Source organism: Sorex fumeus, unplaced genomic scaffold (assembly GCF_029834395.1).
Source record: "Sorex fumeus unplaced genomic scaffold, SorFum_2.1 ptg000028l, whole genome shotgun sequence".
NCBI classification, from domain to species: Eukaryota; Metazoa; Chordata; class Mammalia; order Eulipotyphla; family Soricidae; genus Sorex; species Sorex fumeus.
Genome location: NW_026606085.1, coordinates 3,143,558 through 3,169,457, shown reverse-complemented (window position 1 = coordinate 3,169,457; position 25,900 = coordinate 3,143,558). Strand labels below are relative to the sequence as shown.

General features: G+C 52.9%; 2 protein-coding genes across 9 annotated transcripts; both read right to left on the bottom strand.

The window, feature by feature from the left end:
* Positions 1 to 1,341: 1,341 nt before the first annotated feature.
* On the bottom strand, positions 1,342 to 5,628 carry SPAG7 (sperm associated antigen 7). Its single transcript, XM_056114848.1, has 7 exons — positions 5,496 to 5,628; positions 2,854 to 2,921; positions 2,536 to 2,624; positions 2,308 to 2,392; positions 2,108 to 2,197; positions 1,862 to 2,018; positions 1,342 to 1,743 (listed from the first exon to the last, which is right to left on the bottom strand). Exons 1-7 carry the CDS (start codon positions 5,578 to 5,580, stop codon positions 1,634 to 1,636), a joined length of 684 nt encoding a protein of 227 aa, XP_055970823.1. The 5' UTR covers positions 5,581 to 5,628; the 3' UTR covers positions 1,342 to 1,633.
* A 689-nt stretch (positions 5,629 to 6,317) lies between these two features.
* Positions 6,318 to 25,661, bottom strand: CAMTA2 (calmodulin binding transcription activator 2). Of its 8 annotated transcripts, none has more exons than XM_056114840.1 (23): positions 25,582 to 25,661; positions 24,264 to 24,358; positions 23,961 to 24,064; positions 21,223 to 21,290; positions 21,005 to 21,140; positions 20,359 to 20,445; positions 19,942 to 20,095; positions 19,469 to 19,603; positions 18,043 to 18,971; positions 17,076 to 17,202; positions 14,831 to 14,965; positions 12,778 to 12,893; positions 11,723 to 11,907; positions 11,331 to 11,409; positions 10,939 to 11,161; positions 10,227 to 10,522; positions 8,161 to 8,357; positions 7,432 to 7,615; positions 7,182 to 7,253; positions 7,048 to 7,068; positions 6,691 to 6,878; positions 6,520 to 6,594; positions 6,318 to 6,443 (listed from the first exon to the last, which is right to left on the bottom strand). In XM_056114840.1, the coding sequence occupies exons 2-23, from the start codon at positions 24,292 to 24,294 to the stop codon at positions 6,380 to 6,382; spliced, it is 3,606 nt and encodes a 1,201-aa protein (XP_055970815.1). In that variant the 5' UTR covers positions 24,295 to 24,358; positions 25,582 to 25,661; the 3' UTR covers positions 6,318 to 6,379. The 8 variants fall into 8 exon arrangements, with proteins under 8 accessions (XP_055970815.1, XP_055970817.1, XP_055970816.1 ...); XM_056114842.1 differs by having other exon boundaries at positions 20,359 to 20,430; XM_056114841.1 differs by having other exon boundaries at positions 24,264 to 24,432; positions 25,582 to 25,633.
* Positions 25,662 to 25,900: the final 239 nt, after the last annotated feature.

Below are 25,900 nucleotides of genomic sequence, written 5' to 3'. Positions count from 1 at the left end.
ATCTGACAAGATGAAGTATACTGCCAACACAGTGCACTCAATGTCCAATCTGAGTGCTTGTGAATGAGTGTGCCCTAACAGTACTCATCCAATCTCTTCCGGTCTGTAATTCTCCATGAGGCCCTTTTGACCTTTAACTTGATCCCCCATCCCCCACCGGGATCTTCAAGAACCCACCCTTTGACAAGGATAACTGGGTCACCTGGATCTTGTTCCTCCTAAAAGTCAACAAATTCCTAGATCGTGGAGGACGACTTTAGCAATCCCAGAAGGTTCAGAGGATGAGTGATACAGACCAGAGTACGGCAGGGTACGGGACTTGCCTCGCACGCAGCCAATCCAGGTTCATCCCTAGCATCCCATACGGTCCCTCCATCACCACCAGAAACGATTCCTGTGTGCAGAGCCAGGAGTACCCCCTGAGCATCACCAGCTATGGCCCAAATCAGTTCCCTCTCACCAAAAACAAAGAGAATGAATGATAAAAGGAGTAGCTACCACTTTCATGGATACTTGCTCTTCACAGATATTTGATCTATTCAAATGTTACCTAAATATTTTAAACAATCAGATATCAAAACTAGTGACTGGGGGGCTGGAGCGATAGCCCAGTGGGTAGGGCATTTGCCTTGCATGCAGGTGACCTGGGTTCAATTCCCAACATCCCATCTGGTCCCTGGAGCACCATAAGGAGTAACTCCTGAGTAGTACATGAGCCAGGAGTAACCCCTGTGCTTCGCTGGGTGTGACCCAAAAAGCAAAAAAAAAAAAAAATCAAAAAAACAATTTGTGACTGGTAAAACTAGGATTCAAAGACCCACTTAGCTCCAGTAATTGTATTTTGTTTGTATGTGTGGGGGTGGGGGGACATCTGGGTCACATCCAGCGGTACTCTGGGCTTATTCCTGACTGTATGCTCAGGAATCACTTGTGGAGGTGCTCAGGGGACCACACTGGATACCAGAGATCAAAATCCAGGGCCTCACATATGCAACACAAGTGTCCTACCTGCTATACTATCACTCTAGCTCAGTGACTGTACTTTCAAAATCTAAAGGGTTTAGACCTATACAAACTTTTTTTTTTTAAGTTTTTTAGGTCACACCCGGCAATGCTCAGGGGTTACTCCTGTCTCTGCACTCAGGAATTACTCCTGGCGGTGCTCGGGGGACCATATGGGATGTTGGGACTCGAACCCGGGTCAGCCGCGTGCAAGGCAAATGCCCTACCCGCTGTGCTATACTCCAGCCCCCAGACCTATTCAAACAATTTTACACTATTTAACCAGCAGTCATTTTTCTTCCTATGACCTATCTTTCTCTGTTCAAATAAGCCGAGTCATTGGGTTCAACTGTTTATTGAATGTAAAGTAGCCCCAGCCTCACAAGGAAGAAAATTCCAAGGAGAACTGAGAATAATACAGATTAAATACCCACCTGTGCTTACACACACACACACACACACACACACACACACACACACACACACACACTCACTCCAGCAGTGACAAACCAAACATTTGCTTCTCCCAGCCCGAGCGACCACTGTCAGAAGGCGGTTCAGAGGTGGGGCTTCAGGATGGGTTCTAATAGCAGCAGCTCTATCCCCAGGGGGTCAAAAGGAGCCGGGGTGCTCAGGAGGTAGGAGGCAATTCTTCCCCACTCTGCCGCAGACGCTTCTTGGCTCGGATCTCGTTCATGGCCTCTTCAATGGAGCGTGTGTCCCTCTTGTTGGCCACAGGCACTGGGGGCAGAGGGGAGGGTGGGGAGGGCCTAGGAGCCCTGTGCTGTAACCTCCCCTTCCCTCCCCACGCTCTACACTCCTCTCCCTTAACCTCCCCGGCTTCCCACTGTGGCCTCACCACAGCCGTAGGTCTTGTTGGCCTGTAGCATGTGGGCTGCGTCCTTGGCTGCCCCCTTGCCAATAAGGTGGCTGTACTTGTCCTTGTAGTCACTGGCAGGGCTCACCACAACAGGTCCCTGCTGAGCTGTCTCCTCCTCTTGTCGCTGGGCCAGCTCCTAGAGGCATAGATGTTGGACACGTGCTCAAGCGCCTGGCCCCAGCCCTTCCTAGGGCAAGGGCCTGGGAACTTTCAGGAATAACTCACTTTTAGCTTCCGTTTCTCTTCAGCCTTCTGGGAATCCCACTCCTCACCACGGCGATAGGAGTCTAGCTCTTCATCTGAGGGTGCAAACTCCTGGGGAAGAAGGAAATGATGAGATCAAGGTTCCAAAAACATGGTTTCTTCATTCCTCTCCTGAAAAGGCTGAAAATGAGAAAGGAGAGAATGAGGAAATCGGGCCTCACCTTTTTGAAGATCATGACGTAGCGACACTCATCATCTTCACCAAAGGAGAAGGATGTCAGGCCAGCCACTTCTACTACATCATGTCTGGGAAGGGAAGGCAGAAAGGAAGAGTAAGTAGAGGCACGAGGATCGTAATCCCCTCCACTCAAGGATTCTTTTCTGGCCCTTGCGTGCCTACCACCCCACGTTGGAAACTTAGTTTTTGACCCCCCCCCCCATACACTTACAGTATACTCCTCTCTATCTTGTTCATTGGCTGAAATTTTTTCTTGATCTGCCCACTGTCCTGGATGAAATCTGACACCTCTTTCTCCATCTTGGGAGAGAGAAAAGGGAAGAAAATATGAGATGATGGTTCCATCCCAATATCCCTCTCCCCAGCTGGCCAACAGGCCTTTACCTCCCCACACCTTTCCCAGCCTCTATGTCACTGGCTTCCAGACCACCTCTCTTCATTTTCAAAGAAACGGAATCCGTATCTTTCCAATTCTGACTCACTGGAAGTCCCCCCTGAGGCTGCCTTTGAGCTCTGCAATTGTTCTCACCCTTTTACGAAACTCCACTTTCTGTTGTTTCTCTTGCTCCTGTAGTTTCTTCAGGCGGGCAGCCTGCTCTGGGGGTGAGAAATGAGAGCACGGGTGAGGAGAGTTTCTAAGGCTGCAAAGGAGGTCTGATCTCCTCTGGGACGTGTCAGGTAGGGAGGATTACTGTTCGCTCACCAAGCATTTATGGATATCTACCGGATACCTAGCTGTGCGCTAGGCCCTGGAGGACAAAGCTGATTAAGACGTAGGACGGGGGAGGTAGCTCAGTGGGTAGAATGCATGCTGAGCATGCATGAGGCCCTGGGTTCAATCCAGGTACCAAAACAAACAAAAAGGACATAGCTTTGCCATTCAAGAGTTCAGGTTAGTGCGAGTAACAAAGATTAGCATTATACTTAACCCAATTTCCCAATCTCACTGGGGAAAACAAGGGAAAAATATTTAATACTTGCAACATACAAAGAACTATAAGGAACCTGGTGAGTGAGACCAGTCCTGACTTCAGAGACTTTATCAACTGATTGTCTACAGAGGAAAGTGGAAATTGTTTAACTTCCTATATTTTGTAATATCCCCTGCATCTCACTTCTACAGACAGAATGAAGCTGAGAGAGCGTCATTATTTGGGAGTTTCCAAGGTTAGCTGCAAAGAAACTCGCCACTCTTGGATATTAAGGCAACACCTCCTCTCTCAGGCTATTAAGAAATTCCTTTATAGCCTCCATTTTTTCCACAGCATCTGAATCCTTCCAACTGAACTGAACCTTTTCCCATTTTCCTAATCACCCACGTCTTTGCACATATTGTTCCTTTTGTTTAGAATGCTTTTCCTCTTGCAAACTCTGAGATCTAGAATGAGTCAGTAAATCACTTCTTCCTCTGGGTCCCAAGCACATTTGGTTCGACTCCCACTATAGCATGTGCTGAGAACTAACATAATGTAAAATTTTTAATTTGTCTCCCCTTTCAAACTCTGAGCTCACAGACCCTGCTTATCTCCTATCCAGTTATTTTCCATGGCCCAGGGCCTGACAGCTGAGGAGCTCTCATCTGTGTAAGCTTAAGGACTCTGACCATCAGAGCATTCCATCTTGGCCACCGGCTGTTTTCTATCTGGTTTGTGAATCTTCTCTCTGCATCTGAGGAGGTGGTTTCAAGATTATAGTTAAGAACATAGGCTTAATGGGAGAGAGCGAGAGTTTGCAAGGGTTAAGGCGCCTACCTTGCATATGGTCAACCCCAGTAACACAGGCAGGGGTGACCCCTAAGCAGAGCCTAGAGTAGCCTCTGCTGTAGCACCACGAGGTGTGGCCCCAATGCCCTCCTTCCTCACTCCTCCCAAGAATATAGGCTTAAAAGTTCTAGCTGGTTCTGTCAACTGCTAGCAGTGAACTCACCATGACTGCGTAAATCAATCATGGTGACCAATTCCAACGCCCAGTTCCATTGTGGTCCCTCCTTTATTAGAGTTTTCAAATAACACAAATCCACTTCTAACGGTAGCTCTACTACTTGGGGAATTATGCATTTTCAGATCTCAATTCACTACGGACTATGTTAAAGCCCATAGGTCAGTATTCTCATAACAATTATTTTTCCTTCAGAGCACGTAATCAAGTTGGTTATTAAACTTCTGAGACCATTTAGTCGTTGTGTATTTCATCAGTGTTCCAGACTTCTTGAGGATACTGCTAGCATCTAGCTCAGTTCAGTAAACACCACATGAGCAAGCTGAAGACCTCCAGCCAGCTCTACCGCTCCTCGAGGGTCGAGAGCTGGGGTCCTTCCACCAAGGCAATCATTCCGCCTGACTCATTTTACAAGCCGCAGCGTGAACAACCCAAGAAATCTGCCCCAGTCGGCGGGGCCGCGCCCTAGCTTGGCAGCGGAACTTGAGTACGCCTGCAGCGAAGTTACTCGAGAACACAGGCGGGGGACTGCAGCCAATCAGCCGGGCAAGGGCATGTCTATCCCTCCAATCAACGTCGCGATCCGCCTGGGCAGTTCAGGAATTTAAGGCTACGATGAGCGAACGATTGGAGTAGAGCCCAAAGCAGAGCGGTTCAAGCGAGGAGGAGGGGCATAAGGGTACCCAAAGGGCCCAGGAGCCAATCGGAAGTGCTGAAGGTGGGGTGGGCTAGAGAAGACCCAACAAAACTTAATAGTCAGCCCTTTACGTCGAGCTGGCCAACAGAGGCGGAAGAGCTGCAGATAGACGTGTCCCGGACCCAATCGGAATAGAAACAGGGTGCCGCGCGCCGCGGAGGGCGGGCGAAGCCCCGCGGCAGAGCACGCCCTCCTCCAATCCGAAGGGAGGCCGGGGCGCCGGGCCCACCCCGGGAGCAGAAGCCTACCAATCAGAGCCCGCCAGCAGCGGACAGGCGGGCGCAGCGGCTAATCGGGAACGAGGATTGCGGAAGGCCAAGCAGGGATAAGAAGGGAGGCCGGCGCTAGACTTGGGGCAGCCAATCACCGCTTGCTAAGAGGAGCGGGCGGGCCGACAGCCCTTTTAGGGACTGCGGGGGTCTCCGAAGGAGCCTGTAGGGGTCTTCAAGGTTGCGGAGACGGTATCGTCCAAAGGAGGAAGAATGTGGTCTTGAGAACCAGGTGGAAAAAAGCGGTTGCGAATTTGGGGTCCTCACCTCGGGCCTTGCGCCGAGTCTCCTGGTCCCCGAGGCTGGGCGGCTTCTCCATGGAGCTCAGGATGGAGCCCAGTAGGTCCGCCATCTTGGGAGTGACTGAGAGGGGGGCGGCGCGTCTTAAAGGCGAGGGCGAAATGCCTTTAAGGCCGGAAACACGTCGGCGACAGAAAACCGCGCTCCGGCCCCGCCCCGGTCCTGGCGACCGGCGGCTGGCGCCCCGCCCGGGCTCCCCGGACCCCCTCAGACAGAGGCCGGAGGCTGGCTGGTTGGTGTAGCGGCGTTTAATGGCAGTTCGTAGAAATCAAGCCCGTGCGCAAGTCGAAAGTGCTAGTGGGGCCGGGAGGAGCCGCGCCCGAGAACCGCGAGCCCGGCCGGGCACCCTCCCCCGGCGCCTTCGATAGATTCTTCCCTGGATTCTGTATGTCACATTATGTACAAGCCCCTTCCCCCGGGACGGGCGGCACTCCGCAGCGCGTGCCTCGCCCTCCCGCACGCTTCGGCCCCGAGACACGCCGCCAGAGTCGGGTGCTGGGGAAGGGGGGGCGGAAGCGGAGGAGACACGCAGGCGCGCGGCGGGGGAGGGGCCGAGGCGATACATTCAGAGACGCGTCGAACAAATAAATAAGGCAGGTCGGGGAGGGCCGCGTGGGTCGCGCCGAAGGTGCGAGCACGTGGGGCACGGTCTTCGCAGCCAGGGCCCGGAGGGGCTCGACCTGGAGGGAGCGAGGGGCAGGGCTGGGGTTCAGCACTTCGGAGAGGGAGGAGCCCCAGGAAGGGCTCCAAGAAGTGGTAGAGCTGCCAGCAGGGCCCCTTCCCCCCAAGGCCCTCTCCCCGCTAAGACTGCAAGAAGCGGCCCCTGGGCGGTGAGAAAGGCGACGGGAAGGTCAGGTGGCCAGTCCAGGTCGGGGAAGCCCGTCCAGCTCCTGGTTCTGTTTCAGTTCCCGCATCCTGCAGAGAGGCACGGAAGGAGTCAGACCAGCTCTGGAGGCGGCAGAGCAAAATCCGGCCAGAAAAGGGCCAGTACCTGTGTCTGCAGCGCCGCAGGAAGCGCATGATCTTCCTGGCCGCCTGGTCCTGCTTCTTGGTGAGAAAGGAGCCTCTGGGTGGGAGAAAGGGTAGTTAGGCACCCACCCCGGGCAGGGTGAGGCGTTGCCGTCTCTGGGCAGTGGCTTTTGGGGCCAGGACTGGGCCATACTTGTTCCGGGAAGGCAGGTTGCCCGCGGGCCTGTGGGCAGGCCCGGGCCGCCCGCGGTAGGAGCGGTAGTGCTGCTGGATGAGCACGGCCGCCCTGCGGCTCTGCTGAAACCGCTTCTGCTCGTAGTAGCTCCGGAACTTGCTCTGGATCAAGATGGCCGCCTGGGTCATCTTCTTATACAGTGCGAACTGCGGGGGGAGGGGGGAAGGGGCTGAAACGGAAGGGCGCAGGTGCGACCCCAAAAGTGGCCCCCTCCTCCCCCAGTTCATCTGAGGCGAGCCTCCTTCTCCAATACACACACCCGCGGGAAGCCCATTCATCACAGACAACCTCGCATCCAGATCCCGTGCCCGATACCTTAAGTGCAATCCAGGTCAGCTTGCGGAGAGAACAGGGGGGTTAGGACCCGGGCAGCATTCGGAATGCTCCGGGAGAGAACGGGGTGGGCAGGCGCGGGGCGCTAGGCAGCTCTGCAGAGAGAAGGGCCTCACCTGCTTGTACTTCCGGTAGCAGCGCTGGATCACGGCTGCTGCCACTTCCTGCTGCTCCTTCAGCCTCCGGCCCTGGAGAGGGAGAGGGAGAGGGAGCGTCTGGTCTTTCGCTGGATGTCCAACCTGCTCTTGCAGCCTGTCTGGACTGCCCTGACCCTTCACCCTGCTTGAGAGATGTCTAGGTGACTGCTCTCCCTCTCACTCAAAACTGTGACTCACTCCTGAGAGCCCTCACCCCCCAGCCCCCGACCTTGTACTTCCGGAAGGCGGTCTGGATGACTCGGGCTGCTTCGTACAGTTCCCGCTGCTCGTGATCTGACAGTGTCAGCAAGGCAAAATCACTCTCCATCTTGCCACTGGTGGAGGCAGAGAGAAACTCTGCCCAGGAAGGTGCTGGAGGGATGGCCAGGCGGCCCCGCTCAAAGGACAGTTCACTGTAGGGGATAGGGAGAAGGGTTATCAGGGAGCATCGGAGTGTCTCTGCTGGGGATTACTGTAAAGGGAGCCCTGCAGCAACGGAGCCTGAAGAGAATGACTAGAGATATTAGCCAGTTCGTTACCTCTTTTGTGTGTGGGGGCAGCACACCCAGCAGTGCTCAGTTCTGCACTCCAGGATCACTCCTGGTGGGCTTAGGGGATCACGTAGGGTGCCAGGGAATCAAACCCAGGTCAGCCACATGCAAGGCAGGCGCATACCCACTGCACTCTCTCTCCAGCTCTACCAGTTCCCTTCTTAAAGGCTTTGGTGCCTCCATCAGAATGGAGCATTTACTGTAGAGAAGCCCTGTTCCTCTCTCCTGTCTTCCTTTGAAGATGCATCTGGAGTTTGCAAAATTGTTTTGGGGGGGAGGTGGTGATGGAGGAAGTTTTGACCTACACTCAGCCATTCTAGGGGGCTACTCCTGGCTCTGCTCTCAAGGGACCATATGCAAGGGGTTACCCTTCATATCTCTGGCCTGAGGAATTCTAGAGTGATCACCTGGGAGAGGCTGAGCTGGGGAAATGGTCCACATTCTCTAGGTAGCTGGCCAGCCAGGACATGGTCTCACTGAGCCCCAGGGTCCCTGTTCGTTCCCGCACTGGGGCTCCAGCCTCAGGCAGCCTTACGAAGTCCTCTCGTTTAATCCGCTCTGGTGTGGCTTCGATGATCTGCTTGGCGAGTGAGATCATATCCACCTGGATGAAAGAGAAGTGAGTCATGAAGGGCCTCGACTCCTGCCAGTTCCTGCCCTACCAAAGCTGTAGCCTCAGTCCACTTCCTTTCTTGTTGCTGCTCGTGCCAGCAAATGATGAGGCCTCAGGGATGGCTCCACCTGCGAACCCCGTCTCTCCAGGTCCCATGATTCAGATCGATTGATCCATTTATACTTAGTGGTTTCCCACCTGAAGCCCTCTGTGTTTATACATAAAGGAGAACATAGGAAAGGATGTCCTCCAAATGAGAATGCAGGAGCTGAGCAAATAAAGGACTTAACCTTTCTGGGCCCACTGCTCACTGTGCTACTTCGTGCCTGATGACTAGCACTTCCTCCCCTCAGCCTCACTCACCGCGTTCACCATCCCAGCCCCCTGAGTTGTCCAGGAACCAGTTCAGTACTTGCAGATGCTGCAACACTTTACTGAGAAAAATGGCGTTAGTCTTAACTTTTGCTCCTGCCTGAAGCCTGCAATATATCCTGGTCACATGCTAGAACCTACCTTGGAAATTTTGTACTTAATCCATTAGCCTCTCTAAAGTAGATTTGTCCCCAAGTTTTGGCAGGGAAGTATGCTGCTATAAGATCCATTCTCACTTGATAAAACTTCTTTATCATGTGCCGTCTTCCTACATCACTGCCAAATACCTCCACCTCTTCCATACATCTCCTGACTTCCCTCCATCACTCGGGTTGACCAAGATCTGGTCTATGAATCAGCAGGGAACCTCTACAATTGCCTAGAGACACACCCTATAAACTTCTACAATCATTCTCAGGGCTGGAGTGATAGTACAGCAGGTAGGGCATTTGCTTTGCACCTGGCTGACCTTGCTTCAATCCTTGGCATCCCATATGGTCTCCCAAGCACTGCAGGAGTAATTCCTGAGTGCAGAGTCAGCCCTGAGTACTGCCAGGCATGGCCAAAAAACAATAAAACAACAAAAGATTTTCCCTAGATTTTTTCCTGGTGGCTTTGCATTGTTTTCTTTTCTTTTTGAACCATACCTGGCTGCGGGGTACTGTATAAACCGGGGGCTCCTGCATATAACACATGCTTTAGCTCTGAGCTATCTCCCTGATCCTCCCCAATATTTTTGAGGGGTTACTGAGGCCTGGGGCTGTCAGTGATTTCTTGCTACCGGACCAACAGTTCAATGTGACTCAGACCCTGCAATGCTGGGAGGCTCCTGGCGACACACTGAGATGCTTAGTGGACCATGTACTGCCAGGAGTCCAACTGGATCAGGTACGTACTGGACATGTGTCCTAACTGTTGTACTAGCTCCCCAGTCCCTTTTGTTGTGGGGTTGGACCATACGCCACAGTGCTCAGGGCTTATTCTTGACTCTGTGTTTAGTGGTCACTCCTGCCAGTGCTTGGGGGGACCGTCTACAGTGATGGGGATAAAACTGGAATTATTCACATGCAAGGCAAATGCCGTAGTCTCCATACTGTCTCACTGGCCCTTCCGAGAATGTTTGTTGTTATGGGCCACATCCTGCGGTGTTCAGGGCTCACTCCTTTTGGGGGCTCAGGGGACCATACGTGGTACCAGTAACTGAACTAAGGTCAGCTGTGTGACAAGGCAAGCACTCCACCCACTATACTATCTCTCCAGCCCCACCTCCCCGGAATTAACTTTTGATGCTTCGTGACTTTTGAGTCACAAGCTCTGACAGGAGCAAAGCAAAACTCTCCTTGTGTCTATCCCCAGTTGAGGACAAATGATTCCTTCTTCTCAAACTGAAGTCGTTTCAGACTCTGTTTCATGGGATAGTCAGCCGCACCCCACTCCCGTACTCTATTCTGTTTCTAGCACTCATGGTTCCATCACGGGAAGCAGTACCGGGATCACATCCACAGCTGATGGATGGTCAGCTTCCTCTGGCGTAGCCCCACCATCTGGGAGAGGAGGTGATGAGGGTGGGAGCTCTCTGGAGTTTGTGGTTTCATAGTCCATGAGGTTGAGGGGGGCCTCCTGGGCGCCAGAGGACAGCTGGCCTGGGGCCATCTCTTCCATAGTAATCTCAGAGGCTGGTAGTAGAGCAGGGGGAGGACTCCCATCTGGGGCACTAGAATAAGCTGATGTGACCGAGAAAGTGCCATCTGACAGCTCTGAAGGTGAGGAGACACTGCTCAGACCTACGAGGTAACAGAAGGTGAGGTGGAGATTCTCCTGCTGACCCTCGAGTTGTCTTCCTGTCCCCATCCCCGATCTCCGTCTCCCTGAATCTTCTTGCGATTGTTAGCTCCCCATCTCTTCCTATTCCGTTGATTTTTTTGGCGGGGGGTCACACCCGGCGATGCACAGGGGTTCCTCCTGACTCACGCACTCAGGAATCACTCCTGGCGGTGCTCGGGGGACCATATGGGATGCTGGGAATTGAACCCGGGTCGGCCACATGCAAGGTAAACGCCCTCCCCGCTGTGCTATGGCTCCAGCCCTCTGCCTATGCGGTTTTACTCCTTTCAGACACTTTTGTCTTTTGATTTTCCCCTTGCCACATCTTATAAACACTAAATCTTAATCTAAAAAAACATTAGGGGGGAACCCTCACCAGTATCTGGGCTGGAAGAAGGTGGTGATAGGGCAAGTTGGGGCTCAGCTGAAGCTTCCTGTCTCTGCAGCTCCTCCAGGCAGCGGGCGAGGCGCACATGACCCCGGGAATGAGCCACAGACAAGGGGAGACGGCCCAGAGAGTCGGGAATATTCAGTGCCTGTCGGTTCCATCGAAAAAGGAGCACAGCAGCTTCCAGGTGACCCAGGGCACAAGCCCACATCTGAGGAGAGGGCAGGAGAGGGAGCAAGGGGGTGGAGGTCGTGCTGAAAGCCTGCCTCTGGGCAAAAGTCTTTTGTTCTCTAATCCCTGCATCCCTCCCAGGGGCTTCCCCTTGCAGTGCTGTCCAATAGCCCCACTCCCCACGTGCACTCAGGAACCCAGCATCTCACCAGAGGGGTACAAGAGAAATGATCCACATTGAGAGGGTCAGCCTCTTGCTCTAAGTCCAAACTTCTGGTCTTCACACTCCTGGTATGTTTGGGAGAGGAGTAATAGACCAGTCAGGGGGCAAGTGGAAAGGGTAGGAAAACAGGGACTGCGAAGCAAGCCGTCTAGAGCACTGAAGTGGGGCGAGGGCGGCAAAGAAACGAAGTGTGAAGAGGTTAAAAAAAGGTTGGCATCCTAACCCAGAGGATATTAAAACTCCCACTGCAAGTTCTCTTCTAGTCCCCCTCCCTTCCCACAGGGACCCCCCAACTCCAGGTCCTCCAGTTCCTCCTCAGTCCCCAGACGCTTCTTTCCCAGGGGCATCCCAACCCTCCTCCTTGCTGCCCCTGCTCACCGCCACTGGCTCAGGGTCTCGATGAGGCGGGCATAGCCCTGGGCAGCAGCCAGGTGTAGAAGGCTCATGCCCCGGAAGGGGCTTCCGTGGGCCAGACGTTCAGGACCCCTCCAGGTGGAGCGTGGAATCATGCTCTCTACCAAGACTACCACCCGTGCCTCGAACCCGGGCCCTTGGCCTTCATCCTGCGGTAAACATACCTTTATGTAGAGACCTGAGCATCTGGTCCCTTGACTTGGGATGGTCTTAGCCACCCACACCTGTCCTCTTAATGTCTAATCTGTCTCTTCCCACATTCCCGCTCCAGGTTCCCAGCACCCAGATCTCTGAAGGTCTTCATGCCTCCCAGTTCAAGTTCCCGTGTGACTGGGAGGTATGGAGTCCTTCAGAATTCTGGGTTCTGGGAACCTGGAACCCTCAATCCCATAGCCAACTTCCTCCAGCCCCTCCGTTTTTTTGGTATTATTATTTTCTGTTTTTCTTTTTGGGTCACACCTGGCGATGCACAGGGGTTACTCCTGGCTCATGCACTCGGGAATTACTCCTGGCGGTACTCGGGGGACCATATGGGATGCTGGGAATCAAACCTGGGTCGGCCGCGGGCAAGGCAAACGCCCTACCCACGGTGCTATCGCTCCAGCCCCATCCAGCCCCTCTGGCAGCCTGATTTAATATACCTTTGCTTATATTGTGCCTTCAGTGAGCTCAGTCAGGTCAGTGAGCCACACGACAGATGGCCTCCCCACCTCAGAACTACGTCTTCCTAGTCTTCTTCCTTCAGAGACTTGGACTCCAGGAGCACAGAGCCCCTCCTCCACCCTCTCCTTCACATATACCCTTCTTCAGACCAGAAATAGTCCGAGGCCTGGCATGCCAAGAGGGTGCCCAGAATAGCTACTCTTGCCACGGGGTGGGGGTAGGAGCAGGGTGATGTCAGGGAAAAGGAGAAGGACTGGCCGAGGAGGCTGGGGACAAGAAAGTCATACACAAGCCATTTTCTTAAAGAAGGTCCTCCTCCAGTTCCCCAGGGTAGACCGTCCTCCTCATGGAAATACCTGAATTGGAGGTGCTTCGGGACCGTGGCAAGGAGTCTGCCCAGCTGCTGCAATCTCTGCCATCCTCTTCTCCATCTGCTCCAGCCGCTCGAGTATGGACATGCGGAACTGGTTGTCTGAGGGGGAATGGGCACGGGAGGCTGAGTGGGCAGGGTCTAGGTGATGCCCTGGGTACCAAAATTAGACCTCTCTTAGGATCGGGGAGGGTGAAAATCATATTGTTTCCTCTTCAAAACATATTCTCTTTTTCCACCTCCTTCTGTGGGCTTTGATTTGGGGTGAGGGTGTGAGCAGTACACTCCCCCTGATACTCAGCATGTGCTAGTTGGGTCAGCAATGCTGGGCACAACCAGGGTCACCCCTGTGGTGCTCAGAAAATTGTGCAGTGCTGGGAATCGAACCCAGGATCTCTGGTGCCAGCTATACGCTCCAGCCCTCTGAGTTATCTCTCTGGCTTCCCTACCTGCTTTGTAAGTACAACCCAACAGGACTTAGTCTTTATATCAGGACCTAAGACCAGAATCCAAAACCAGACTGTGTCCTTTAAGACACAGAAATTCCCAAACAGCCGCCCAGCCCTCAGCTGCCCCCATCAAACAAACACACCCCCCTCCCTCCCCAGGCCTCTCTTGTGTGGACTGTTTCATCAATTACCTTTGTCCCCCATGCTGGAACTGAAGGACTCCAGGGTCCCTGCTCTCTGTAAACCTCTGCCCCAAAGAGCTAGGGACTGTGATTTGAAAAGCACCACCCCTCCTCCCGGCCCCCTGCAGCTGTCCACGAAGAGGAAGGCAGGGAGGGAAAGTGACAGAGATAGATAGCCATGTCCATTTCTCCTCCTCCTCCCATCTCATGCACAAATATACATGCAAGCACATGGACGCACGCGCAGACACACACACAGATACAGACACACACACACACGCACACACACACACACACACACACCCTAAGCTATATCTGTCCCCTCCTGAGATCACATAAGGACAAGGAGGGGAGGCCGGAGGGGATCAGAGCCAAGGAAAAGCAGGGTGGAGGTTGGGGGTGTTCTAACAGGAGAGAAAGGGATGAAAGCTTAGACACGATGGTAGAGAGGAGGGGAATGAGTAGAAACCCACCTCTAAGCAGCGGGAGTGGGAGAGATAAACAAGGTGAAGGGAAGAAAGAACGCGCAAAAAGGAGTAGGGAACATGCCCAAGAATACAGAAGAGGAAAGGAGGGGGTGAAGATACCACTCGGGGAAAGGAGGCGGTAAGGCAGGTGAAAGGAAGAAATGGAAATGAAAGAGGAGGTTAGGGAAGACACGGGGAAAGGATGTAAAACAGATTGGCTGGGACAGAAAAATACGGTGAGGAACAGTCACAGAGCAGGACAGACAGAACAGGGAGCTGGCAAGATCCCAGGTGGGCGGACTTGGGCAGCCCAACACACATACTTGGGCTTTGTGAGAAGAGCAGCTCCAGGAGGGTGGAAAAGCCCGGGGTAAGAGCCAGTGCTAGAGAGCGAGGGATGAGAAGAGACAGGAAACAAAGACAACGAAGAGGAGAAGCCAAGAAACAACGGAGATTCCTCAGAGAGGACAGAGAAGCAAATCCGAAGAAAGAAACGTGCAGAGAGAAACCAATTCTAAAGCCAAGAAGTAAAAGGAACATGGTTCTAGAGTTATACACACACATATGCATATGTCTGTGTGCCTCTGTGTGTTTGTACGATACTAGACTATGCTAAGGAAGGCAGAAGATTTCTCCAAATGATATAGAGGCAATTTTCATTTTCTAGTTTGTGCTTTTCTGTAATTTCTAATAAACACATATCTTAATAATTGGAGGGGAAAAACAATGAGAATTTAAAAACATGTACAAGCCGACATATACTCATACAGAGCCATTTCTTGTTCTAGACTCTGTTCCTATTCAGGCCTCTTGGTCTCTTGCCTACTTCTCACGCTTAGGGACGGAGTAGACAGGGCAAGAGTTCGGCTTCAAGCTTCATGGATTCATCTGATCATGCTGTGCTCAAGTCTAAGACTGGGGGCCTGGGGCTAGATACTCACCATCCAGTGATAACCAGTCAAGCTGAGTTCTGGGCAGTGACAGGAACCGACGGGCTCGATACTCAAAAAGCACAGAGGCAGAAAGGGGGCCCTCTCGCCCTGACACCTGCAAAGAAACCAGCCCGACCTCATGGGCTGGGGAGGGCAGTCTCAGTGAGAAGGGCTTGCTTTCCCCACTGCGCTGTCCACCTGTGTGCCACAACCACAGATGACTAGTTCATATTTACTTCTTCTACTACTCTGGTGGGTCCAGAGGCCCTGGGCTTCAGGAGCCTTGATACTGCAATGGAATTTCATTAGTCTGAGAACTAACATCTATCGTAAACCAGAGATCTCTTGAATTTTAGATCTTATAGTTAAGTATAGTTTGTTATTCAGCACTAAAGCTTAGAGGTTGAAAGTCAAGAGATAGTATACTTATAAACGTTCTGTTTGTTTTTGGGTCCCCAAACAGTGCTTAGGGACCATATGTAGTGCTGGAGATCAAACCCAGATTGGGGGGCCAGAGCGATAATACAGCAGGTAGAGCACTTGCCTTGCACGCAGCCAACCCGAGTTTGAACCCCAGCACTACATATGGTCCTCTGAACTGGCCAAGAATGATCCCTGAGCAGAGAGCTAGAAGTAACCCCTGAGCACTGCTGGGTATGGCCTGAAAACAAAAAGAAAAATGAAGGCAAGAGCCCTATCTAAGGTGCTATCACTCCTCCCTCCCACCTGAGCAGTTTTATGGTGGTTAAACTCCTTATTCACCAAGACCAGAGCCCAGTGTTCATCGCCCTATTATTAAGAACCTATTACTGGGGCTGAAAAGATAGCACAGTGGGTAGGGAGTTTGCCGTGCATGCGGCCGGCCCGGGTTCGAATCCCAGCATCCCATATGGTCCCCGAGCATTGCCAGGAGTAACCCTATTACTAAGGAGACTTGCTGCTTGCCGAAAGTGTCTAGTGAGAACTGTGTCTAAGATCTCAATGTCCATAGGCTTTAGAACGAAACCATCAGGCCCTGATCCCCAAAACAGAGGATGATACTCTTCACCCCAGGCCCCAGCCTCCCTGGCCTCATCTCTTTTCCTTCTCTACACCATGGCAGTTGAACAGGGCAGTTGAGATTGTGTGTGTGTATGTGTGTGTAAGTGTGTGTGTGGGGTGGGGAACGTGGCGGGGGGACAACACACACATTCAAAGACACCAAAGCTGTAAACCTGTCATTCTAATGATCCTCGGAGTCTCACAGTATGACTGACTTGAGTGTAGTGCCAGTGGCAAGGTTCGTGGCAAAGGGACAGAGATGTCTAGACCAGGGCTGCCCAATAAAGTTTCCCTCAGTGATGGAAATGTTCTATTTCTCTGCTGTCTAGTACAGTAGCACCAGCTACATGTGGCTACTGAGCACTCAAAATGTGATTAGTGTGCTTGAGTAACAGATTTTATTTAGTTTCAGTGAATTTTAATAAGCACATATGGGTAATGGTCGCCATACTGAAGCTCCTTTTTGTTTATGTGGCTTTTTGTTTTGTTTTTTGTTTGGGGGCCATACCGTGCGGTGCTCAGTGCATACTCCTGGTTCTGTGTTCAGGGACTCATATACTGTGTTAGGGATCAAAGCGGTCTTGCTGCTGGCAACACAAGCATCTTAATACAAGCATACTACCTCTGCAGCTTGAGAAGCCAGTATTTTTGAGTTCCAAAACAGGCTGCAGGAAATAAACATCTCTTTTTATTCTCCCAAGAGCTCACTGGCTCTTAGAGGCCTTAACTGAAGTTACTGTGGGTCAAATGCCTTACAGGAGGGAAGGCTAAAGAAATAAGGAACCAGCAAGATAGTACAGGGGTTAGGGCATTTGCCTTGCTTGAGGCAAACTGGGTTTGATCCCAAGCATCAAATATGTTCCCTGGTTCTGTGCCAAGAATGATCCCTGAGCTGAGAGTCAAGAGAAAGCCCTGAGCACCTCGGGGTTTGAGCGCCCCCCCCCCCAAAAAAAAAACTAAAAAAAAAAAAAAAGAAATCATGGAGCAGACTTATCCTATCCAAGGCTACCAATTAGTTAATAAGTAGATTTCTTGGATCTTCAAGCACCCAAGACAGACTCTTCTGCCTGCTTGGGGAGCATGCAGCTCAGTCTTAGGACTAGATGAACCCTTATGCTCGCAGGAACAACCCGACCCATTTGTTCACAGTGCTTCCTGGAAGTCTTAATGCCCATATGTTAGTCCCTTCCCCTCCCATCCCCATTCCCCATACCGGGACAATAGCAGCGTAAGACACCCGGCTGAACAAGTGAGGCTGGCACTGCGATGTGATCAAAGACACAGGAGTAGTGTTCAGCGGCCTCCGTCCAAGGACCCGTGATGAGCACCTTGACCCCACCCTGCCAAAAGAAGTTAGAAAGCCAGATGAACGTAATTCTGTGGAACATTCATTCATTTATTCATATCCTGTGACCGTATCTACTATATAGTAAGCCTTGTTCTAGAATGAGGAAGCCCAAGGATTGGATAGGACCCAATGGCGTTGGGTAGTCTGCCCTACCACCCTTTCACCAGTATAGTCTGCCCTATATCTGCTAGAAATAAGAAACTACTGCATCTTCCAAGAAGTAATTTGCATATAGCGTTCATGGGGAGGAAGCCCTTTTCTTAGGGCACTTCTGCACACAGGCACCCCCCCCCACGCCAATATTTCCTGTTTTCCTTCTCTAGGGCAACATAAAACAGAAATTATCCAATGCCAAGTCTTTCAGCTTTTGAAATCTGAAATCATTTCTTAGCTCAATTTTCTTTTCTCAGGATGAGTTACCCTAGTGCCCTCCCTCTGAAATACACACCAAGGAAATAAAGTCTCCGAGGGGGCATTTGAGAAACTCAGAAAAGGTTTGGTTAGTCAGAGAAACTATGGAAATAATGAGTATGTTTCATTCTGTAAAAACAGAATCTGGGGGGCCAGAGAGATAGTACCGTTGGTAAGGCATGTGCCTTGCACATGGCCAACCGGGTTCCATCCCTGGCACCCCATATGGTTCCCGGAGCCCACCAGGAGTGATTCCTAAGCACATAGCCCAGAGCACAGTCAGATATGGCCCACCCTTGCCCCCCCCCCCCCCAAATCAAGGAATTAAGAGAAGTAAGCAGCCATGAAAACTGAGGGAAACTAGGCTGAGACAATGGAGTAGGAGGGACAGAAGAGAAAAGGAGAGAAGCCAGAGACTCACCTCTGGGTAGGACCACTCTGGGGAGAAGTCTGTGATGGTGCTAAGGGCAGAAGGGAGCTGGGAGGCTGGGGCGGGGAGATTGGGGGTTTCGTCACTGATGAGTTCTCCCATAAGGTCTGGGAATGATGAAAGACTGAAGGGCTCCAGTTCGTTGGCTCCACCGGGTCCTCCAAACAAGGCTTCCCCTCTTCCTGCCCTGCCTGATGACTCCAGGGGGGCAGGTGAGGGTGGAGGTGATGGAGGAGGTGAAGGTACAGGTGGGGTGGCACCCTGGGTCTTGAGCTCCTCCCCACTGTCATCATCTTGAATGAAAAAGCAACTTCCACCTGCTCCTGACTGTGGAGAAGGCCCCGGAGCAGACACTGGGGGCTCCAGGGCAGCAGCGGGCTCTAGGGCTGGACAGGGGGTATGGGCCGCCTCTGCCCCAGGGAAGTCTGGACTCACCCCCTGGCCCCCTCCATAGGTCTGGCCCCTCTGGGGGCTGTTGAGAAAACGATCAGGGTCAAAGGCGGGACTCGGAGGATCTGGTGGGGCAGAGGACTCCGAGCCTACAACCACAGTCAAGCTCATGGAAGGTTGAGGATCGGCTTGAGGAGCCAAGTGCCTGGTGGGCGTCAAGCACCCAGGCCTCTGTTCCAGTCCTGTCAGGAGGAGGATAGCGGTGCCTCCTCTCGACAGACCTCCTCTAGAGGTGGGAGGGCTAGGTCTGATCTCTAGGGGTTCTGCAAACCCTGAAGAGGAAGAGGAAGAAGATGAAGATGGGGAGGTATGTGCCTTGGGTAGCTCTGGGGGAAGCGGGGCTATCAGTGGAGGGGGGTCTGGTGGGTGGGGACGAGGGATAGAGGTCAGGGTTAAAGCTCGGGGCTCCACTTTCGGAGAGATGATGCGGTGTTTCGTGCTGCTGCATTTGTGGGTAAGACTGCCTGAACCTAGAAAGGGAAAGGGTGGGGAGAAGAAAAGGGGTAAGACAGATCTTTCTCCGGCTCTTAACGCAGCTTACATGTTTCCTCTGATTTTGCTAGAGACCAGAGGTGCAATACTGAATTTGGCCACTGGGCGGCAGCAGAAATGTTTCTCTTCCCACCCCACCCCACCACCCCTCTGCAAATTAAACTTAAAGGCTGGGGAGGACTGAAGGTGGGGGGTGTGGGGGGAGGACCAGAAGGACACAAAATAGGAATAAAGCTAAGGCTGGTGTAAGTGGTAGTGCTGGTGCAGGTAAAAGAACGCTGACTGTGAAGACCAGATCAGAGGAACTGGATCAGTGAGCACCCAGATGAGAAGGCCTATGTTCATCATCCGACCCATCTTCTGAGCTCATGCAAAAGACTTGTACATCAACATGCAAATCCAAGCAACACAGCTACCCCCCCCCCAACCTGGCTTTAGAAGAAGCAAGAGAAGAGAGTGCAACCGAGTTACTAACCCAGGCCCCCACTGCAAAGACAGGCATGGGTTCGGGGTGCAGGCTTGGTCTGGTGAGTGTCCAGGATCTGCTGCACCAGCTGCTCTACAGAGAACTCTTCTGTCCCATTCCCGTAGCTCCATTTGATGCCATGAACTAGAGGAGAGTTGGGGATAAGAGTTGTGAGAGCCCCCCCCCAAAATCCCCAAAGCACGTTGATAGTGCCGCTAAGTATCTGAGATACCCGACCAGAGATGTCTGGCCAGGTGAACAGAGACAGCAGGCTGAAGACTCCTTGGACATGTAGCTCACAGTGGCCTTACATCCCTCTTCCATATTCTGATACCTCAGTGTGCACCAGAAGTCTAGCATTCCCCCATCCCCCACCCCCTGCCACCCAGGAAAGCCTCCTCCTGCCTTGCAGGTCACCATAGGCTTCTCAATGCTCTTTTGCCACTTTCCCTTGGAGCATTGTTCCAGCACTGCAGGCTTACACATGGGCTTCAGCTGTCCCAACAGCTCCTCTCGGGACCACTTCAGCCATTCACGACGGTCGCTGCTGACGGAACAAAAGATGGGGCTGCAGCCCTTTCCACAATCCTCCAGGGCTGGGACATTCAGGTAGTGCACGAGGACGATGTCAGGGTTCTGAGAGCACAAAGGTACACACACACACACACAGACCAGTGCTATGGGGCTCTGAAGTCCAGGGGCTCAGCTTCCTAGTTCTCACTTTCTTCTTGGGCAGTCCCCCACACCCCCTCCCCAATTCTGCTCTCCCTCCCCACCCACCTCTTTCTTCTTCCCAGGTTCCTCTTCCGGCCCAGAACCTAGGCATCCACGTCCACGCTTTAGATCCCACTTCCCGCAGAGCCAGAGAGCTCTAGCTCCTTGGGGTCTTGCATCCTTACCTGGAGCAGCCAGTAGCAGCGCCGATGGAATGTGGGGACGATGGAAGAGTGAACGTAGCAGCCATAGAGACACTGCCAGGAGACAGGCTGGGGTGGGGGGAGGGCTAGTCTGCTCCCCAACTCTTCTTCTGTTCAGTTCCTTTGCAGGAATCCCATCTTTCCACCAGTTCCTCTTCAACCCTCACCACCCTCACCCCTATTCCGCACATCTTTCAAATTCCAGTACCCCCAGACATCGATAAGAAGTATGAAAAGAGAACAGTGGGATCAGGGCCTTCCAACAGGGACCAGATTTGAGGTATCCAGAAATTAAGAGGGCAATGCAAGAAAGCATCTAAGATGAGAAGCAATGATTTGGGGGCACCTGTGCTTGGAGGTTCAGTTCTTGAACCCCTGAAGAAAATGTGAGAGGAAAAGGGAGGGGCACTAGCATTCCCAGTGGGAAGTCTGGCTTAATGTCTAGCGAGTTGGGTCATGGAGGGGAGTGAGAAGCAGAGAGCGGGCTAAGCCATCAGCCGGATGATCCAAAGCGAGTGAGAAGGAAAGAATGACTGGGACACAGAGGTAGGTAGGTGGTGGCAGGACTGGGACCCAGCTAACAGTGGAGAAGGCAAACCAGGGTAGATGCGTAGGACGCGTTGCTTACCTCCATGCCTTGGACCTTCAGCTTCATGTGATCCTCTCGGGTGGTTTTGCCATCCTTCCGTTTCTTCCAGAGGTAACCATCCTTCCGGTATTTCACCTTCTTGCGATTGTAGAGGATAATGGAACCATTCTGAGGCCTGAGGGTGGAAAGACTGGCCTCAAGTTCTGTGATCAGAACCCAGAATCCCTGTGACTCCATAATTTCACAAGTGATCTCACCTTGTCTTTGGAGCACAAGAAAGCCATTCATCATGCTTCTCAAAGGTGATCAAGTAGGATGCAATCTCCTGGAGGAAAGGAAGCACTCGGGTGGGTATGCTGCTGAGGGGACAGGTCTCAGCCTCTGAGCTATCTCCTCTGTCTCACTGTCTGCTGAATTCTTGAGGGTGCTACCAGGTATCTGGATACAGCAAGGTCCCTGCCTTTCTTCTTCTTTTTGGATACCAGAAGTGCTCAGGGCTTTTTCTTATTCTTGGCTCTGTCTCTGCACTCAAGAATTACTCCTGGTAGAGCTCAGGGGACCAGATGGGGTGCTGGGGATCAAACCCAGGTTGGCCAGGTGCAAGGCAAGTGTCCTACCCGCTGTACTCTCTCCAGGCCCAAGGTCTCTGCCCTTCTAAGAATCCTAAGTCCTACCTCCGACAAAAGGCTAATGGTTAGAGTTTGACTTCTTTCCTCCTTCCTTCCCAACGGAACTTTCAATTTGGGGTTAACATTCAAGATCTTCATCATCCAGTCTACAGACTGTCTGTTGTCTTGCTCATTTTGCTCTTGTCAAGACCCCATTTTCCACTTTATAACTAAAAAAATCTTCAAGGCTTCATACTGTCAGAAAGTTTCCTTAGCTTGACTCCAAGGTTCTCTCAAAGCGGTAATAAAGGCAGGTCACCACTATTTTTCCATACGAGCTTTCCTGACAGACCAGTCCATTGATCCATTGATTCCTTTTTTTTTTGGGGGGGGGGATCACACCAAGAGATGCTCAGGGGTTACTCCTGGCTCTGCACTCAGGAATCACTCCCAGTGGTGCTCGGACCATATGGGATGCCAAGAATTGAACCCAGGTCAGCCACATGCAAGGCAAATGCCCTACCTGCTGTACTATCGCTTCAGCTCAGATTCTTTCCTGAACTTAGGGCGTTCGCCTTACAAGCGGCCAACATGGCCGACCCGAGTTCGATTCCTCCGCCCCTCTCGGAGAGCCCGGCAAGCTACCGAGAGTATTCGATATGCCAGACACAGTAACAACAAAGTCTCCAATGGAGACGTTACTGGGCCCGCTCGAGCAAATCGACGAACAACGGGAGGGCCTTTACCTTTACTCTAGAAGTTACCTCCTAAATATTAGTATTCTCTGTGGATGTGCAAATCTCTCAAAATCTGGAACTCCTATAGACTAGAGGTTCCCAAATTTATTTTCAGAGGAAGAAAAAAAAAATCACTCAGCATCTCCCTGGAAATCTAACTTCTTTTTTCTGTTTGGTTTCTGGTCATATCCAGTGGTCCTCAGGGCTTACTCCTTTACTCCTGGCTTTGTGCTCAAAGATAACTTCTGGCAGAGTTTGGGAATCATAAGGGGTGCCCGAGAACCAGGGTCAGCTGTGTGCAAGATAAGTGCCCTACCCACTATACTATATCTCTGGCATCCAAGAAATCTGCCTTCTTTAAGCAAACAAAAAGCAACCCCAATTGTGATGAGAGTTACTCCCCTGCCCCCAATCTTTCCAATGCCCCTCAGAGGATAGTACTATCTACTTAAGGAAACACTGCTGCAGCATAAATCCCCTTTCCGATCTCTGTGAAGCCCTGACCATTCCTAGAGGCTCTAACAGCAGTGGTTCTAAAATGCTGATCTGCGAACCAGTGTCAGTCTGCAGAAATTTCCTGCGAGTCTTTGAAAAAGTGACTAGAGTTAACTCCTGGCACACCTGGATCATATAGCAAAGCAGAGTGGAATGTACTTCTAGTGATAATGAAAATGACCAGTGGTGTGTACACATGCACTGTTTTGCCACTCCACAAAATGTTTCTATTATTACAGGTCTGCAAGTGTAAAAAAGGCTTCAAACCAATACTCTGTAACACTTACACATGTTCACAACATAACTGCATACCATGAACATACAAAGCATGTACATGGGAAGATAAGGAGTGTGTGACACAAGGTCCAGGCCCTCCAGAAGGAGTGCATCAGGTGGTGGTTTGGAGTGCGTTAGAGAATCTACATGAAGTTGGTTTTCTCACCTTTTCCACAGGATAATGACAGTGCATACTTTTTTTTTTCTTTTTGGGTCACACCCAGAGATGCTCAGGGGTTACTCCTGGCTCTGCACTCCTGGCGGTGCTGGGGGGACCAAATGGGATGCCGGGATCAAACCCAGGCCGGTCGCGTACAAGGCAAAAGCCCTACCTGCTCTGCTGTTGCTCTGCCCCTCTCCAGCACACAAGACTAAATGAGATAGTGCAGATCAAGTACACAAAGCCTGGTTTCTAAGAAATGAAGTACAGGACTCCATTTTAGCTGCCCATATCCTAGTTTGAGAGTATAATTCTCTTTCATTCTTTCACGTTTTCTCCTCTCATATTTCCTAAATAAAACTTTCATGAAAATGTTTTCGTAAAGCAAGAGAGATCGGATAGGGGTTAAGGTGCTTTCCTTGCAGATGCTGGTTGGATCCCCAGAATCACAGTCCCCAGAGCGCAGACCCAGGAATAGCCCCTAAGTACCGCTAGGTGTGGTCCAGCCACCCCCCACCATAATAATAATTTGCAAGTTATAGCCATTATTTTGAGTCGGGGGTTATGCCAAGAAGCAGATTCAGGCTGTGAGATCCCCAAAGAACCCAGAGCAGAAGTCTATGCTTGACAATATCAACTGATACAGAAAACTCCTCATTTACTCTCTTCCAGCCCACCAGGTCTTGCTAGGCCTTAACCCCCCAGACTCCCTAAAAAACCTCATTTGTATTCCACCGAAGCCGCTCTGGAGGCAACAGTGGACAGCGAGGAAGACACTCCAACAGCTTCTTGGGGAGGAAGATCTTCAGGTGGTGGCTGTTCTCTAGAGGGAATTAGAAGGGAAGGCTTAGAGTTGATGCTCCTGACATCCCGATAACCCATGAGAAAGGGCATTAGAAAAAGGGCATCCAGAGCATTGGGGAAACTGAAATAATGACAGGGAAAGAATCCAAGGATGGATTCATTATAGAAAGGGAAGAAAAAGATTGTACCCAAAGCGGGAACCTGGATTGTGAACTCACCAGCAACCTCGGTGGTGTCCTTGGTATTCATAGTGAGGGCTCCAGGGGGCAAGGTCACCCCCGGCCTGAGGGGCCGGGGGGAGGGGGAGTCTGTGCTGGGAAGGGAGAGAACAAGGTCATAGCAGAAGACCCAGGCTAATCCGGGAGGTGGGAGACTGGGTTGCTCTACCTGGGAAAGACGAGGAAGACAGAGGAAGGGGATGGACTCTGAATTTGTACAGTCAGGGAATGGAGAAGAGGGACAACTCAGACCCAGTGCCAGAATCCAACAGAGGTGGGGAGATACTAGCTAACAGTAATCAGGAAGAAACCAACTGATCAGGGAGGGGAGAAAGCTGGCAGGTTGGCCCACAGAGGCCCCGCAGCATGGGTGCTTGCAGCCCTTGAGGCTAAGGCGAGGTTAGATGCTAGGTGAGGGCACCCAGGGTATCGGATCCTTGGAGGATGGTTTAGCAAAGAAAGAGCCAGGATGTTGGGGGGAGGGCAGGAGATCTAAAGGGCGGAGAGCTGGACCTTCGAAGACACACCCTGTGTTCTTTATTTGACTTCACCAAGGGAAGGGCAGGTGTGATAACCGATTCTAACCTCCCTTTCCTCCAGGCTGGGCAAGGCCTGGTAAAACCTGGGCTAAACACCCGGCTTCCTGCCTCAAGACAGCCCCCCTTCACCCGAGAGAGCTGAGAGCTCGCGCCACCCGCAGCTCCTGCACCTCTTCCAGACGCCTCTGCTCTCCTGGCCTTCGGTCCGTCTCGCCCCATCCACGACCCCATCTACGACTGTCTGTGGACTCCCCGCCCCCTGGGGAAACAGCTGGAAGCTGGAGGAGGCTCTCCGGAGGGCTTCCGTCAGTAGGGGGGAGGAGGGCGGCCCTCAGTGCCCTGGGGCCAGGGGGTGGCGACTCCGCCCCAGGGCTCAGGTGCGCAGCCAGGGACGGGCGGTCAGTCAGCTGCGGAGCGGGCCCGGGGGTGGCCCCCACGACGGGGTGGTGGTCCCCAAAGGAGCGCTTAAGTGGCAGGATGGCGCCTTCCGCCCGGAAGGATGTTCTGGAGACCGCGCGGAGCAGAGTCCGCGGGCGCGCAACGCGCGAAGGGCAACGCGGGTGCGGGGCTGCGGGGTCCCGGTCGGTCCCGGCACGGCCGACGGTCGGCAGGGGGCCGTGGGCGGAGGGGCGCCCCCTGGCGCGGGGGAGGAGGACGGAAACGGGGGCGCTGGGGCAGGAGCAGCGGTGGTCCCCGGCGCGGCGCGCCGCTTCCGGGCTGGGCCGCGCTGCGCCCCCTGGCGCGGGGCGGAGAGGCGGGCGGGAGGCCCTGGCGCTTACCTCCCGGGGTCCCGCGGGTGCCGGCGGCGGCGGCCATTCTCCCCCACGCCGACCCCCCCCGGCGCCCGCTGACAGCGGCGTCTGACGCCACCGCGCACGGGGCGGGGCCTCCCGTTAAGGGGCCGGGGTTCGGGAAGGGAGCCGGGGTCGCACGCGTGGGCGCCGGCGGGCGCGGGGCGGAAGGTCTAGGCGGCCGGGTCCGGGCCGAGGGGTCCGGGCGCCAGGCGCGGAGGCGACAGCTCGGTCGACTGACGGGCCGCCCCGGGGAGGGGCTCGCGCGGCGTCCGGTCGGGGCGACGAGGCTGGACCTGCGGCGGGG